The 17933-nt window shown below is 34.9% G+C and overlaps 1 protein-coding gene and 1 non-coding gene across 2 annotated transcripts in view; one reads left to right on the forward strand and one right to left on the reverse strand.

Annotated features, from left to right (window-relative positions):
• LOC146456475 (CWF19-like protein 1) overlaps positions 1 to 16666 on the forward strand; it is a 31051-nt gene extending 14385 nt beyond the window's left edge. The window contains exons 12-18 of the mRNA XM_085092584.1: positions 12035 to 12114; positions 12609 to 12701; positions 12796 to 12818; positions 13064 to 13157; positions 14925 to 15038; positions 15436 to 15533; positions 16384 to 16666. Of these exons, the coding sequence (XP_084948710.1) occupies positions 12035 to 12114; positions 12609 to 12701; positions 12796 to 12818; positions 13064 to 13157; positions 14925 to 15038; positions 15436 to 15533; positions 16384 to 16525 (644 nt within the window). The 3' untranslated portion in view covers positions 16526 to 16666. The remainder of the gene's footprint in view (positions 1 to 12034; positions 12115 to 12608; positions 12702 to 12795; positions 12819 to 13063; positions 13158 to 14924; positions 15039 to 15435; positions 15534 to 16383) is intronic.
• Trnal-caa (transfer RNA leucine (anticodon CAA)) lies at positions 14004 to 14124 on the reverse strand. Its single transcript has 2 exons — positions 14087 to 14124; positions 14004 to 14049 (listed from the first exon to the last, which is right to left on the reverse strand). It is a non-coding gene; the product is annotated as a tRNA-Leu (tRNA).
• Positions 16667 to 17933: the final 1267 nt, after the last annotated feature.

Genomic DNA, 17933 nt, shown 5'->3' on the forward strand with positions numbered 1-17933 from the left:
TATCATGCTTGTACTCCTTCAATGTATCTCTAACTTGTTTGGTTATTGTTCCAGCCTTAATCTTGGCTTCAGATAATTGTTTTAATCTTTGTAGATCCATTATATTATTAACTTATATTAACTTTTCTCAACTTATATAATGTATTGATATACATGGAAATCCCAAATTATGATAGACATGATAAAAACACTAATTTCAAAAGATTGTATGGTTACATGCCAAGTGACACGTTTCGGATGTTAATATGTGGTAATTCAGGATCTGGAAAGACAAATTTATTGTACCATATGCTGATGAAACCACTTTTGTATTATGATAGAATACATTTATATGCCAAAAATTTGGAGCAACAAAAATACAAGGATATGCTACAAACATTGACTGATATATCAAATAGTGTCGGGTATAATGTCCTTGTTTGTAGCAATGATGATATAATTCCAGTGGAGGAATTGAAGGATGATGATGCCCAGAAGATAGTAATATTTGATGACTTTATTTGTGAAAAAAACCAGAAACCATTGATTGATTATTTCATTCGTGGCAGACACAAGAACTGCTCTGTTATTTATCTGAGCCAATCGTTCTACAAAACACCAAAAGATATTCGACTCAATTGCTCTCATTTCTGTGTCTATGACTTTCCTAGCAGCAATGAAAGAGGTCTGATATCCCGTGAGTTGGGTGTCGAAAAGGATAAATACATTAAAGCAACCAAAGAGCCATTTTCATTTCTATATGTTGATAAGCCCATGAAGAGAATTAACAGGAATTTTTATGGAACAATATAACCAAATGATATAAATGGGAATATTCAACGAACATAGTTCATCGTCTTCTTTCACAACGGTTCCTCTTCAAGGAGCTGCTGGGCCTCAAGGAATAGGGTTTAAATTAACCCCAAATGGAAATTATGATATACAAAACAAAAAACTTGTTAATGTTAAACAAGGAGCTGATCCCAATGATGTTGTCACAAAGAGCCAAATACAATTGTTGGATAATGCTCCTGGTGATGTGCGAGCTAATAAAGCAGTAATTTACAGCAACAGTGGAAGTGTTCATACCAATAGTATCTATTTGCAAGACACGCCAGACGGGGCTGGTAGCTCCAATGATGTTCGATTATTGACTGAGCATCAGTCTTATGAAAACATTCATCTTAATATACCAGATTTGAAAAACTTTGATGGCCATGGAGGACGAGCTAAAAGTGAAATAATGGTTACATCAACAGAACAACATATTACTGGACGGAAAACATTTTTTGATATTAGTGTTTTAAAACCTGATAATAACGATCAGGCGGCGAATAAAAAATATGTCGATGATGAGATTAAAAAAATACCATCACCTGATTTGTCTACATATTTGAAAAAAGATGGCACTGTTGAAATGACTGGAAATCTGGATATGGGTAATCAACAAATTACTAATCTTGGAGCCAATATACAAAATACATATGATGTCGTTAATTTAGGTTTCTGTGATACTAAATATTTACAAAAAGTCTCCAATAGTGACCTTGATATGGACAATCATAAAATCAAAGATATGGCTCAACCAACTGATGATAACGATGCTGTTAACAAACACTACGTTGATCATAACTTTCTCAACAGGTTAACACCGAATGCTCTTGGTGGTGAATTAGATATGAGAGGTCATAAAATAATCGTTCTTGGAAATCCTTCCAATCCCAATGATGCTTCCACTAAAGCATATGTTGATACAGAAATAGCTAAAATACCATCTGTTGGAAGTGATTTGAGTGTATATTTGAAAAAAGATGGAAGTGTTGCAATGACTGGAAACCTTGATATGAATAATAAACAAATAAAAGATATGGCTCAACCAACTGATGATAATGATGCTACTACCAAAAAATATTTTGATGACAAATTGGAGCAAAGTCATCTTGTCAGCAGCCATAAAACAAATGAATTCAAATATCTTACAGATACCGATGAAAGCAGTTCAGAATATAATATCATAGTGTATGGAATAGCTGCTTTCAATCAATCCCCACATCAGAATAAAAAAGCTTATGATATCACATTGATTAAAGACAGTGGAAGTAATGATTACAGATCAAGGATAGGTTTCAATATTTATACTCTTGCTATTGGAACATACACAATTGTGTTTGAATTCTACCCACCAGAAATGACTAATATTCAATTATCATGTACTGCTTCTGAAGCATACATCCACAAAGCTGTACAGCGTGATTTCACTGCTTATAGCAAGCTATTGGTTCAATTCAATAACAACAGCAAACAAACTCCAAATTACATCTATTTGACGATGCATGGAACAGCTACAGCGACTCCAGTACAATGTCATCTGGTTGTTTACGGTGTCAAAGATTGGTCAGATAGCGTTTATCCAGGAGTGTATGACGGCTTGGACAATGTAATGTTTGAATATAAAAATGGAGATATGGAGATGAAAGTCAATATGGATATGAATAATAAGATTATTTCTGGTTTAATAAATCCGATATTTGATTCTGAAGCAATGAATTTGGGTTATTTTACCAACTTATTCAAAACGAAATACACTGGAACTATTGCCAGTGGTGTTTTCCAAAGAACAAATCCAACAAATAATTTTCAAATCGCTGCTGATGGAAATAACTTTTTCAATCTATACTCCATTGTTTTCCAAAGCAATCAACAAGTTGCAAATGCACAAATTTTGATAAATGGGAAAAAACAAGGTGAAACAACCAACACTGACACATACCACAGAATTGGAAACATAATAAGTGGAAGCAATACATTTGATTTGCCCAAATCAAGAAAATTTATCAGTATTGATTCTATGTCAATATTGGATAATATTGGAGCAGGAACTGCTGTTAATGGAACTTTTGAATTGAAAGTATTATACTCTGATTTTTTTGAAAGATATCATGCAAATTTTAATAAAATAGTTAATGTAAACAATAATCGTATCATAAATGTTGGTGATGCATTACTTGATCAAGATGCAATTAATAGACGTGTGTTGGTTAATTCTGAATGTCATTATACAATTGAAGGTGAAATAAAATTTGGTTTTTTTAAAAATTTTGTGGGGACAAATATGATTGTTTATAAACAAATAAGATTAAAAAGAATTGTTATTTCAACAACTTCAACAGTAACAAATGCTGCAGTATCCATTGTGACGCGACAAGGGGGTGCACATCATACTTTTTCAATGTCAATCAAATCAGGAATTAATAGTATGACAACTAATGCAAAATTACATAGTATAGAAATGGCTGTCATTATTGATAAAAATGATGGACGACGTGTAGTGAGTAATTTTCAAGGTAAATATCAATTTGAATTATCAACATTATATATATAATAGATATGCCATACGTTGAAGATGAAAATGGAAACCATATTCTTGATGAAAATGGAGATAAAATAGAATACACAGTAACTTATGACAACTTACCAGATGGATTCAAATATAGAGAACCAATACATCTGAATGATGATGGTCATTTGGATACAGAAAACAGACATTTGGTGATAAAAGATGGAGTTAATTCAAATCATGCAATTTCACTCCAACAATTAATTAACAACAATGAAGACATCATCAAACCATATATTGAAACACAAATACAACAAGCTCTGGCTCAGTTTAAAGCTCAACAAGCTCAGGAAGCTGTAACGTTTCTCAACAATCAAGTTGCAATGAGAATAGGAAGAAAAAGTGGTACAATACCAAAAACAAATTACAAATGGATAAAATTATTGAGTAAAGATGACATTAAAGGAATCAATACATTGCAAGAGATTATTGTGACAAACACATATATCAGGAGAAATGACAGATATCATCATTCTAAATCCGGTTTGGTGTCATCATCATTTGATCAATTGGAATTCTTCTTTGATGTGTCATTTGAAAACTATTATTGCTACTTCAACAATCATCCATCTGATTGGACAATGAAGTATTTTGTTGAATATATTAGGATACAATTACCTGACAATAACCACTAGGTCGTGGACTCCGTTACTTTATTTTATAAAAATATTGTAATCAAATTGTATAATGAAAGAATTGTCAGAATTGCAAGAACACATTCGAACATCGATGATAGATTTTCACCGTAAATTGAGTCTTCCAATATTACCCAGACAGGAATGCATGATAAAAAGTATCGTAATATTCACATATTTGTATGAAAAACATTACAACACAGGTTTACCTGATGAAGTTTACAAAGAGTTAATTCATGATGGAATCGGATTAATTGGGCCTGGAGATGGATGGTTAACAGCTATTCTCCATCGATTATTTGGTTGGCAACCATATATCAGGTCTCATGGAATACTACATGATGCTTATGGCCAATTTTACAACAGATATCATCATGACAAAGGATACATGTACACCATTAATGAGAAAAAAACATATCCTTGGATGAAAAAATGCATGTTTTTGGGTCAAATAACTGGTCTCTATTATTGCATCAAAAATAAGATAACCATATAATATATGCAAAAGAAGAAATTAATAATTGATTTCAATCATATTTCAAATCGATTATCAACAGAAGAAATTGATGAATTGAAAGCTTATTACATGTCATATCACAAAAAGATGTGGATGTACAAAACTGCATACAAAAGATTCAAAAAATGGGAGTTTGCTGGTAATATTTCATCCATTGTATTTGCAACTGGTGGTATTGCATCATCGGTTGCAACCAGTGGAGCTTCATTATTGGCAATATCATCGGTGTCTGTCATAATTCAAGCTTATATGAAGCATAAAAAAGTTGAAATCAAACTTTATCAATGCCAATATGCTTTTCAAACTTACGGACATTTATTAAATGAAATAAAAGAAATAATGAGAAATGGACATTTTGATAGAGATGATTTGACAAACAAGCTTACTCAAAATGATGATTTCATTTTGGATAATTCGCCGATTGTCGATAAATGGGGTGACAAATATGATAAAAAATATCAGATATTCACTTATGTTTGATTAATAATGTGCATGATTTGGGGGCCAATAATGTCCATAATTTTATCCCAATAAACATTGTATAATTTCATTGTTTTTTTGGATTTTGTCAACTCAATTTGGGAAGAATCAATTTTCATAAATTGCAATATTCTATGCAAAAGATATTTCAAACTGATTATTCTCTTTCTTTTACCATTGATTTGTGGCAGTATTTTGTTTATTTCAACGAATATTTTATGAATTTTGAAATTGGTTGAACAACTGATTTCAATTTTGTTTTTCAAAATAATTTTATCTAATGTATGCGACAAATGGTATTTTCTATTATACACTGTTTTCTTGTATATTTTGAACAAATTGACATGAAAATTGATATATTCTGTTTTGTATTCTTCACCAACAACCTGTCCACAAGCAACACACGTTAATTGACATTCCATGTTTCTCAAATTTTGTGATTCACAACATTCAGGCATTGATTGTTGTGTTTCAACTTTGGATTCATCATGATATCCACAAAATTCACATTCATCTTTGCAATGCAGGAATTGGCACAGAGATGATTCCACCTGCTTGGAAACATCTTTTGGTTTTTTCAAAATGGATTTCATTTTTGTATAAATATAGTATATAATATAATTACACAAAAATGTTTTCAAAAATATTGAAACCACAAAAGATGATACAAAGTCTCGAAATCAAATATTTGACAAAAAACAAACCAAATAATTGTAAAGATATTGAAACAAAATTTTCTCCAAAAACATTAAAATTAAATATCTCATCACAAAAGATGAGTCAAAGTGTTCAAATCAAATATTTATCAAAAAACAAATAAAAACCAAGTTTTGTCACAAGTTTTTGTTGCAATGTTTTGATCACAAGTTGATACTATCATTGGATAGCATAATGACCATAGGCCAATGAGTGTATTCCATCTGGATGCAAATATCGTTTATCATCAAAACATGACAACGATGTCTTGTTGATTGTGTAACTACCCAATTGATGATTGTTGCTGCGGATTGTTTTCATTTGGTGAAATAATTGTTTCTCATTGAACAACACATCTTTGTAATCAAAATGTTGAATATCATTTTTGATGACATTCTTTTTGATTCCTTTGGCTGTTTTTCCACCATTGTTGTTATCTTTGATATATGAATACATTTTGGATCTCAATCCAACGAATTCAACAATTGGCACACCAGCAGCTTCATCTTTGAATTTTCCAATAACTTTCTTGTTTGTGGAGTCATAAAATTGATGATTTGATGGATAATCCGAGTTATCAAACATATCTTTGTGTTTCCAAAAATCGGCATACACATCTTCTGCTTCAATTTCGTATGTCAAACTATCAGTATCCGTGAACAATAATTTGGCTTTGTTACCATATTTGTTTTTAACGAAATTGTAATGGAAGTCATACATGAGTGTTTTACTCAAATCAAGGATACACATACCAACGTATGCTGGTCGATTGAGAGTCAATGATTCCTTTATTTTATGGACTGCAACCAAGTTTTCATTAAAGATTTTGCTATTGATGAATGTTGGTTTGGAAGTCATTTTCAATAATTGTTTCTCATTAGTCACCAGTTTAATGTCTTCCCGTTTTCTGATATTCTCCATTGTTTTACCGAAGACACTATTGTTCATCAGTTTGAAGAAATCTTTCTCAAAAGCATTCTTTGCATTAGTTCTTTGATGTGTATTGAAATCAATGTATGTCTTCAACCAAGGACTTTGATTAAAGGATAATACACGGTATATTTTAGTCAATTTCAAACCCAATTCACGATACAATTGCAGATTACGATAATGTAATACATATTTTGATTTGTTTGCCAATGTTGGAATCAGTTTTTTGACTTGTCCACTTGTTATTCCAAATTTTTCTGCAATTCTTTGGCAATATTCTGACAGCATATTTGGTGCCACTTTGATTTGTTCAGCGCCACATGGATAATCATTATGCAGGTCATGTAATTCATGAGGATATTCCAAATCAACTTCCAATAAATATCCAGTCTTATTATCTTTGGGAATCGTTTTCCAATTAATGTTTTTTATTTGCTGTTTATTCAACCATTTGAAATTCCCAGTTGGAAGATGTTGTGACATAGCCCATCCATATAGATTGTTTGCATCCAAATACATGATATGTTTACTGGGTTCATTTGGATTCCAATTTTGCATGTATTTGTTGTTAGCTTTGCCGTATCTATTGGCTATGTAACTGATTCCTCCACGCATGCCCTTTTCAACAAATTGATACATATCAATATCCGTGATTAATTCAAGTTTGACTTCAGTCATTTTCAACATTGCATCCCATGATAATCCAGGAGATGTGAAATAATGACATGGATCCAATCTATAATATTCCAAACATGTTTTACGGAAATTTTCAAAAACATCAGCCAGCAATAATACATCAGATTGGAGATATAAATCATGGTATTCGCCCATGGTTTTCAATTGAAATGTATTCCAAACATTTTGTGCATGACTGTATTCTTCATCAGTGATATTTGTATTATTCATTTGACTGTAAAATTCATCTTTGGTTGGTAATTGAGTATCATTGAATTTATCAAAATTACTCATATAATCATACGGATAAACTCCTTTTTGTTTCATTAATTGTAATTTACGACCTTTGAAAACTTCACTGGTATATTTGAAGGCATCTTCTGGTAGATTTTTTGCAAGATTTGCCAATGATTGATTCATAAACTGAAGACTGTCGATAAATACTAAATTATAACCCAACATGAAGGCCATGTATTTCTCCATGTTATTTGGGATTACATTAATTTTGTGTTGTCTGGTTTCACCTTTTTTATCCACATAAGTATTGGTCTCAATAATTTTACCAATTTCTTGCATTATAAAATGACTATCATATCCTTTCAAATTATGAAATATTACAGGGATTTTGTTAGTTATTGTAAAATCCCTGTTACATTGATTATGGGCTGAGCCACGGAATTTTCCAGTAATATGGCAATGGTCTCTGACACGTCTATCATTTTTTGTGAATTGTTTGCAACAAATGTGGCAAGATGTTGATTTTTGGAATTTGTCTTCATCTTCTGGAGACATAACTAATGGTTTATTGAATTTGTATTTAATAGTTTGTCTGCAATATTTGACTTCATCAAGCATTGCTTGCATAAATTTGTAAACAGCTTTTTCTCCACGATAATATTTTATTGGTTTGGAATATTTGTCATCATAGCAGCAAACAACTTTGTATCCATAACCACAATCAGTGTGTTTTTGATAAGCTTCAGTAAAAGATTGTTGGTTAGATTGATTACAACCATGAATTGGTTCAGTGATTGCTTCAAAATCTGCGTATATCACGAATGGCGCTTGCATTTGTTTATTAAAATTTTTGAATTCTATTTTGGAACCAACTTCGGGCATTTTGATTGATTGTACACCATTGATTTCAATACATACTTCCTTGTGCTTTGTTAAAACTCGTTCTGATGAAAAACATTGCAAACAATGCATACAAAAATGTTTTCTTTGATGTGATTTGGTTTTGTGGTGCATAAATCGATTAAAATCTTTGATAAGACAGTAATGTTTGTTTTCATCTTCTGAGATTAACAATAGATTCATCACATTCTCAAACTTTTCTTTGGATACATAAATTGGATAAGTTTGTTTGTTTTCATAACCGAATACGTTGATGTTAATATTGTTTTGGGTTTCAATTTTGTTGTATTGTTTGACTGAAACAGGGAATTCAATTCCTTGGTAATTCAATTGTGGCATAAATGCTTTGTCAGTTTTTTTGATTCGTTGTGGATTATTTTCTCGTGGATTCAAATGTCTAACGTGACACCAACGAAAGCATTCATTGTCTTTATTCTTTAGATTAATCAATCCATGTTTGTGATGTTGAAGTTCAGTTGGAAGTTTAATGTAAGAACTTCCAGTAAGAGGCTCATATTTGATAATATTAATGTAATGTCCATTGATTGATTTAATTATCCAAGCTGAACCTTCACTAATCCATTTGTGAATATCATTCATAATTTGTTCAACATTAACATCCAAAGATTCTTGAAAATCATTGGCATTAGTTATTGTTTTTGGTTTACTATTAAAATATCCAATTCTGGAGACAGTTTGGTTTCCTTTTTGTTGTTCAAAATAAATTGTCAAAGTTTCAATAAATTTAATTCCTTTCATTTGAGTTAATAATTGTTTCATAAAATGAGCAATAGCTAATCTGGTTGAAGTCATTTGAATCAAAGGATCTGTTTCATTTTTAATTCCAACTTCATAAGATTTGTTATATCCCTTGAATGCTCTTGCAACTTCTGTGATTTGAGTTCTCTGTCTAGGAATCGGAGCCATTTTCTTTTTTCGAGGCAATGGAACTGGACGTCTTGGTATTAATTGATTATCAAATGATACTTTTGGTTTATCAGCAAATTGTTTTGGAGGTGGAATTATGTTGTTTCTTGGTTGAAAAATTGGTCGATCTCTGAATTGCATTGGCGGCTTGATGATTGTATTCTCGTACTCTTTTACCATTTGTTTGACAGATTTTCGTGGATAGGGTATTGGTTTCACTTTCTTGGTTCTCGGCATTGGAACCGGTTTTTGTTTAGCGATTAACAATTCAATTAATTGATCTTTCGTCAATTTGGATAGATTAGATTTGTTCATTATAATATTATACGACAGATTATTTTTATTTTGTGATTCCAGATTTGCTAATGGATGAAGACTGGAGGCAACATCCATGTCAGTCATCTGTGGAAGGACTGACGGCTTCGTTGATTTGTTTCTGTTTTGTTGCAACATGGCCTCAAATTCCATTTATTTTTCATGAAATCTAAGGTCACTAACTACTGTCACAATATTTTATTAATTATTTACCAAAATTCAATGTTTGGTAAATGTTCTTGAAGTTGTTTTTTGTATGGAAATTTACCCATTTTGATTTTTTCAATAATTGCATTGTATTTTTTATCAATTTTTTGTTTCTCATCTTCTGTGAACTCGTCGTCTGATTCCTCCAATTCAATGTCCATTTTGATTGATTTAATTGGTTTTTCAGTTTCAATTTCAATCTTTGTTTTGTATTTCTTGGCTTCATGAGCGTGTTTAGCATTTTCTGAACGAGTCATTAATTCAAGGTTGTTGATGCAATTGTTTTGTTTATTGGAGTCAATATGATTGATTTGCATTCCATCAGGAATTGGATCATTGAATATTTCATAAACTAATCGATGAACATAAAAGTGTTTTTTAGGTAATCCAATTTGTTGTAATGTTATCAATCTATAACCACTTGATAGTAAATTTCCAATTGAACATCTCTTGGTTTTTTTATTAAATATTTGCCCGTCTTTATTGGCTCCAAAATTTGTATAAATTGGATGGTAGTAAAAAACATCGCATTTCATTGGAACATTTTGTGGTGGTTCAATTTTTTTACCACATCTTTCATTGTTAGCATATATCATATTTTGTTGTCGGGTTACAAGCGCCAAATTTTCAATCGAATTGTCTTGTTTATCACAATTAACATGATGGATTTGGTAATCTTCTGGAATTATTTTTTGGTTTATTGCTTCCCAAATAAATCGATGTGATTTATAAATTTTAATTTTACAATCATCAGAACGAACAGTTGTTTCCAAATACCCAGTTAAATTTAATCTCCCTTTCCTCGCTTTTAATCTTTTGCGATTAATGATGTATCCATCTTTTGAGGCAGCATAATTATGGTAAATTGGATGAATATGATATGTTTTTCCATCATGAATAAGAGTATTTGTTGCTGGATTTGACTCAGATGAATTCTCACCAGCAGAAAAATTCATGTTTGCGTTGTCTGATTTTTTTGTTCCACTCATTTTCTGTACAATAGTATCTATCACCAAAGCTTTAAGCCTTAGTCAAATGGACTTTGTGTCCAAATTACCCTCCAAAAAGACATCAACCATTGTTGAATTCAAAACATAGTCAAACAACCCTTGTATTCATTGATGATTAATCATTGTAAAGTGGAAAATTAATGTCATCCAAATCGTTACACATTCTGTAAAACATCTTATTGATTATTTTATTTTCTGTGCGTGTAAACTCACAATCATTGTCTTCCATTGGTGGAAATTCCATTAATCTATTGACTGTTTGCAATTCTTCTTCAGAGTATGAGCTGTTAAAAAATTCTTTTCTGGCTTTGTGCATGTGTTTCATATTTTCAGAGGCTGTAACCAATTGCAAATTTACAATTGAATTGTTCTGGCGATTGGAATCAATGTGATTTATTTGCAATCCAGGAGAAATATGTGTCTGATTTACGGCCTCATAGACGAATCGATGAGCGGGGCATGTATTGTTACGTCCCGGAGAAATTATATAATAACCATTTTCAGATAAGTATCCTTTTCTAGGTTCTAATCTTTTTCGGTTGATTATATAACCATCAACTGAGGCTCCGTAATTTTCAAATGTTGGATGAATAAAATATGTTTTATCATTGTGATCAAATTGGTTGTTCATATAAATTAGATTACATAATTTTTCGAAACCGGTTATAATCGGTTTTTTTTATTCATCATTCAAATCAGCGATTGATGAGTTGGTTGGATTTAATCGATGATTGTTTGTGAGTTGTCATTAATGAAAAACCTAAATTTAGCGTCTCCGTTGCAGGAGTTTTGAAAAACCGAGGATAAAAATTTAGCGTCTCCGTTGCAGGAGTTTTTAAAAACCGAGGATTTACGTTTTTAGGTTTTTGAGAAACCGAGGATAAAAATTTAGGTTTTTTGAATTCAAAGGCTGAAATAGTATTTTATGTAGTTATTGGGGTGAGATAATGTGTGGTTTATGGGGTTTAGAAAAAATATTGGATTTATAAGGATTTGTATGGGATTTTTTATCATTTTTTGAAAAGTGGGCTGATACACCCAAATATCTAACTACTTACAGCTGCTTACAAAAACTTCAGATACTGTACTTTCCATGCAGTAATCTAAACCTTGCTATTCCCCCTCACAGCTCCCTTGAAGGGTTCCTGTTGGTTCTGTCTGGGAAGCCCTCAAGTTGAGAAGCATTTGGTGGTCAGTGTTGGCGATGATGTAAGTACTTTACTGCTTGTCAGTCAACCAACCAGCCAACTCACCAATCAACTAACCAAGTGACCAACTCCAGTGAATGACTGACTTGCCAGTTGTAATCATTAAGTCAAATTTTTCTTCTTATTGATTTTCCTTAAGGACTGTTCAATCAAGGAGTTTGATCATCCATCAATACATCAGTCAGTCAGTCAGTCAGTCAGTCAGTCAGTCAGTCAGTCAGTCAGTCAGTCACACAGTTGGTCAGTCAGTCAGATGGTTGGTCAGTCACACAGACAGTCAGTCAGTCAGATGGTCAGTCAGTCACACAGTCAGTCAGTCGATTGGCTGGACTTGTGGATGACTGACTGTGTGATTGATTGATTGACTGACTTTTGTGTGACTGAGGTCAATCAGTGAGTTGGTTGGTGAGCCATCTAGACAGTCAGGACTCTTATTCGTTCATTCGTACAGGTACGATGAAACGTTCTAACCTAAACTTTTTCTTCCTTCTCTAGTCTTATGTAGCCTTGGCCAAAGGAGGTCTGGTGCCTGATCACGTGTTAATTTGTCCCATCGGACATTTCGAGTCAACAGTAAAACTGGCAGAGGTAATGATTAAGGTGTATTATTTACATTCCTTTATTGTCTGTCCGTCTGTTTGTGTGTTAAAAAGTAACAAAACTCGTTTTATCTCTTTTGCAGGATGTTCTTATGGAAATTGAAAAATATCCTTCCTAAATGTTAGGTTTTGTTTATCCGAGGAACATGATTTTCTATGATCCATTTTCAGAATACGTTGTCAAGGTACAATGTACACCGAACGGGTTCATGCCCCTGGGGGTATCAATGTTGTCAGTGAAAACATGGTTTAGACCAGGAAGTGACGTTCCTTTTTTAAATTGACGGTTATCTTATTTCGCTGACTTAAAGACATCAGCGCTGTTGTGTTGATTCCTTAACTTCAAAGCAGATATAAAAAAGCCCTTCGCAAGTTGTACCACAGTGAAGGCAAGTCCTGTGTTATTTTTGAGAGGAATTTTTACACGCAGCACCTTCAGTTACAGGTAAAGTAGCGTACATGCGCAGAAACAGCGGAATCCCCTTAATGGACCCCCGACAGGCCATGAAATTGTGATCGTATGAAAGCGGGGACTGTCAGCTTTTTTCGTAACACCTTGAAAGCAAAAACACCACTCTTACCTCAATGAAAACCTTAAAGTAAGTGTCCAGTTTTGTTAAAAGACACTATACTAGAATAATTAAACTATTTATAAGTGTTTTTGGCTACGGGTGGTGTGGATTACAACTTAAAAAAATTGACCTTTTTTAAGTCGAAATCGATCAAAACTGACAATGGTTTGGTCTTTCTGTGACAAAATCACGTGATATTTTTCACTTGGTATTCTAGGAGCATTTCGTGAGGTGCTCAGTTTCTGACCAAAACACTTAAAACTATCCATGACATGGCGCTTTAACGGCTAGAGTATACTACAAAAAGAAAGCAATGTTATGATTTGATAAGGTAATTTGGCCCCCGTTAAGAGATTCTAGTATTCACGTTTCGAGCGTTAACCCTTCGTCCGAGCGAATCAAGGAATTGTGGGTCGTGTGTGGTTTATACAGTGAGCAGTCGTTTTGAGGGGACTCGTATTACCTCCTCCCCACAAAAAGAACGACTGCGTGGGAGGATATTTCACTACTGCGCTACTGTCGGGCTGTCAAATCCCAGCCTAAAAGATGGCTCGGTCCTCTCTTTAGCTACAAAAACAAAACGAACATTATACCAGGAAAGAGATTAGATTGGGATGTGAACCTTCGCGTCATTATTTCCAAAAGCTTTTAACTCATCACGCGTAAACGGATGTTTGACGATAAAAAAATTAAAATTAAATTAAAAAGTATAAAGGCCATGTCAGGAGTGGGATTCGAACCCACGCCTCCATTCGGAGACCAGAACGCCCGCTCCCATTGCGTAATGGGAAGGTATCACAACCTTGAGTCTGGCGCCTTAGACCGCTCGGCCATCCTGACATCGGCAGTTAGATTGTATAAGAAATAGTGATAGTAGTGAAATATCCTCAGAGGCTCTTCGCCGTTGCCTACAACAGCAAGGCATACGGACAGTTTTCAGATCTGACACAACACTTAGATCACACCTAGTGCGACCTAAGGATACTGTCGACCCTGCAAAACAAGACGGAGTAGTCTACAAGATTCCCTGTGAGTGTGGCAAGGTCTATATTGGAGAGACGGGAAGATCTATGCATGAAAGGATTAAGGAACACGATAGAGACATACGGCTTGCTCGAACCCAATCCTCCGCCGTTTCAGAACACAGCAATGCGACGGGCCACTATCCGCTCTGGGATGAGGTTAAGTCTATTGACCGAGACCCACATTGGTACACCCGTAGGGTTAAAGAGGCTATTCACATTAGACTTCACCCTGACAACATCAATAGGGATAATGGAATTGAAATTCCGGAAGCGTGGATGCCCACGATCAAACAACACAGCAGCCGATCGGTACCAAGGCGGACGGCCGAGGGAACAATTTCTAGTCTGAACGACGAGGATCGTAATCCTCCAATCAACAACAGCCTAAGAGAGGATCGAAACGCACCAATCAATACAAACCAAGGTGCTACTTATACTGTCACGCAATCAGTCGACACCATCGCCTGATGAAGACCAGCAGTATAGCGGTCGAAACGTCGCGATCCACATCTTTGTGACTCAATCGTGAGACAAACGATTAACTCATCTATCAATATATCGGTACTTGCATAATGAAATTAATTAAATGAAATTAAATGTGATTAATGTTTGTAGGTGGTACCTGTGCCAAAGACTGATGTGGTGGAGCTGAAAGATATATTCAGAGAGCATGGAGATTCAAATTCTTTGGCGTTGAGAGATGTTGCAGCCAACACAGAACTCAAACAGGTTAAAAATCTTAAAATGGATACTCTGACCCTTCTGTTTGTGTCTTAAAAATGTAAAAAAAAAAAAACTTATACAGGGGAGAGCAACGACAGTTCATTACATAGATTTCACTCCGAAACGGTAGGTATATAGTACGGGTTCATTTGAGCGCTTACCAAACATGTTTGTTTTTCCGACTTTTTGTTCCAACGTGGCCCAGTTGCCATCTAAAATTCTCCGTCGTGTGTGCGATAACTTTTATTATTTGTTTTCTTATTTTGCTGCAAGAGGCAATTATTTGCCGGCAATCACTGATCATATTTCTTTTTTAGTTTGGGGCTGAGGATTAAGACTGAACATCAAACATCAACAATATCAACAATATCTCAACAAGTGAATATGTTGTTTGTTTTCCCAGGTTGTACCAATAGGAGCGCCTTATTTTGTCGCGGAGTTTGATAACGGCGAGCGGCTGCTTCACCGAGTGTCACACAAGATGCCTCTACAATTTGGCAGGTAGCGCTCAAACAATATTTCACATGTACTTCATGGCACGTGCATGATAGCAGCTTAGGGTTAAGAACATCAAATAAGCATCAGATGATTGAATCATTTACTCATAATATCCTTTTTTTCTGGGAGGTATGTCACCAAGCCAGACAAGGATTCCTCTCGGAATATATCTCCCCTCTCTTCCCAGTAGTGGCTGTCTATTTCTGGAAAAAGGGACCTTCAGATCAGAGCACGAGGACGAGATTGAGTACGAGTACGACTTTCAAATTTCAAATCAGCGGCATCCCCAGAACTCTCGCTCCTTCCCGTTGTTTACCAGCAGCAAAGGAGACCCTAGAAACAAGATTGGTGTGACAAGTGGTTATCTAAACCACGCAAACTAGATTTGAGAAGTCGTACCCGTACTCGTTGTCAAATCTGAAGATCCCTAATAGCAGTATGGCTGGTAGCCCACTATAAATTTCTTGTTGCTACCTCTGTCTGACAAGCATGACTTTATTTTACAATTGAGAGTTGTTTTGCAAAAGGAGCAGAAGTGATTAATTTTAGTTTAAGAGGTACAATCTTGTCCGGTATTTTACATGCACCGTAGATTTCCTGTTCTAATCGTTGACTTGTTTTGTTTTGTTTTTTTGCTGTTGTTGTTGTTGTTGTTTTTCCTTGAAGTCTAACTTGCGATCGCTAGAAATGTTTCGTCTATTTCTTGAGATGACGGCAGCCCATTTTAAGAAATGACTGTCCGTTAATTTCTGACAATGGTCGCTTGGATCTTCTCTCTCGAAACTACAGTTCAAAGTGTCACACCATTTACGCACCTTATCTTACTTCTTCTCTCTTTTCGTCTCTTCCGCAGAGAAGTTGTGGCCAGTCCCTGTCTCCTGAACATGGCCGACAGAGTGGACTGGAAAGCCTGTAAAGTTTCTGAAGACGACGAAAAGAAGATGGCCGCTGCTTTTAGAAAGAAATTTCAGCCATTTGACTTTAACTTGTCGTAGGGTCAAGATAAACAAGAAAGCAACTTGTCAAAACTGTATTGATCTCCATCTTCTCTGCGACTGGGTTGTCCGCTGACTTGACGTAGAAACAAGTTTTATGACAGGCTTCAGGTAGCATGGAGCTTCCCGGGAAAAGGACGAACATACTATATGGCCAAGATCGGCCGGCAGATTTTCGAAAATCAGTTTTATGACATACGATAATGCTGTTTTATTTTGGATTACGTTCTCACGGATTCAAAGCCAGGATCTTGTACCCTGAGTCCTCAGACTCTTTGGCCAGCGGTTGGTTCCCAGGAGAAACTCTGGGGAACTGGAATTTTATTACCGCAGGATTTCTGCGGTAAAACAATGCAAACCGTTACGGGGCAGCCAATCAAAAAATTTACATTTTGGCGAATTCTCCAGAGTCTCTCCTGACGACCAACCGCTGGCCAAAAAGCCTGAGGACTCTGGGTACGTCATTAGGGACAGAGCGTCAACTTTGGGGAAATCCCAAGAGTCTCCCCTGGCGACCAACCGCTGGCCAAGGAGCCTGGGGACTCCGGGTACGAGGTTGGGAATGGAGTGGATTGAGTTAATATTACCTCAATAGTATTTCGAACAGTGGCCTAGTAACGTTCCGGTGACATGAAACACATAGGCGCCAAATTTTGTTGTGTTGAGCTGTGTAAGCATTTGTTTTTGTTTCGTTCTTGATAGTTAGTTTCTACTGTTGATTCAAACAAATTCGATGGTGATGTTTCTCCAGATTTATACTAACGACGGTGTACCGTGATATTTACTTCTCTCACCTTGTCTTTTTTTCTCGTGATTTCTGTAACTCTTTTTAAAAGCCCCACTAGTATCCACACGCATCTTCTCCTCACTATTATCATTTAATATTCTTTTGACACTAGTTGGGAGAATCAAGAAATGTTATCTTTGATGATCATTTCCTTAATCGTCGTGACTTATGTTTTGACCAAATAATACTTTTGAAGGTTGTATGGTTAACATGATACGAACCATTATTCACCAAACATTCACCAAAATACCAAAATAGCCTGCCATTTCCAAGTTGGTTTGAACCTGGCTAAGAGCAGAGTTTGCACTTAGCCTGGCTTTCATAATGAGGTTCACAGCAGCTCGAAAATGGCATATTGTGACCAGTTACGATGGCAAACAGTAACACAGAGCTTAGTCTAAGATGCTGGACGTTTATCAATCTGAAGAAGAACACGTAGAAGTGGATGTGTAAAAAAAGGAGAGCATTCCATTTGCATCCCTTGCAGTAATTATTCTATGATATAGGAATGAGTGTTGCACAATTGCAATTAAAATTGGTTTTATTTTGAAAGACTTGGATTACCTTTATTCAGTCATTAACTGCAACCTGTTTGAGATTTGCCGGGAGAGGGTGGATTGT

This window comes from Pavona decussata, unplaced genomic scaffold, assembly GCF_977016875.1.
Source record: "Pavona decussata unplaced genomic scaffold, jaPavDecu1.1 SCAFFOLD_254, whole genome shotgun sequence".
NCBI lineage: Eukaryota > Metazoa > Cnidaria > Anthozoa > Scleractinia > Agariciidae > Pavona > Pavona decussata.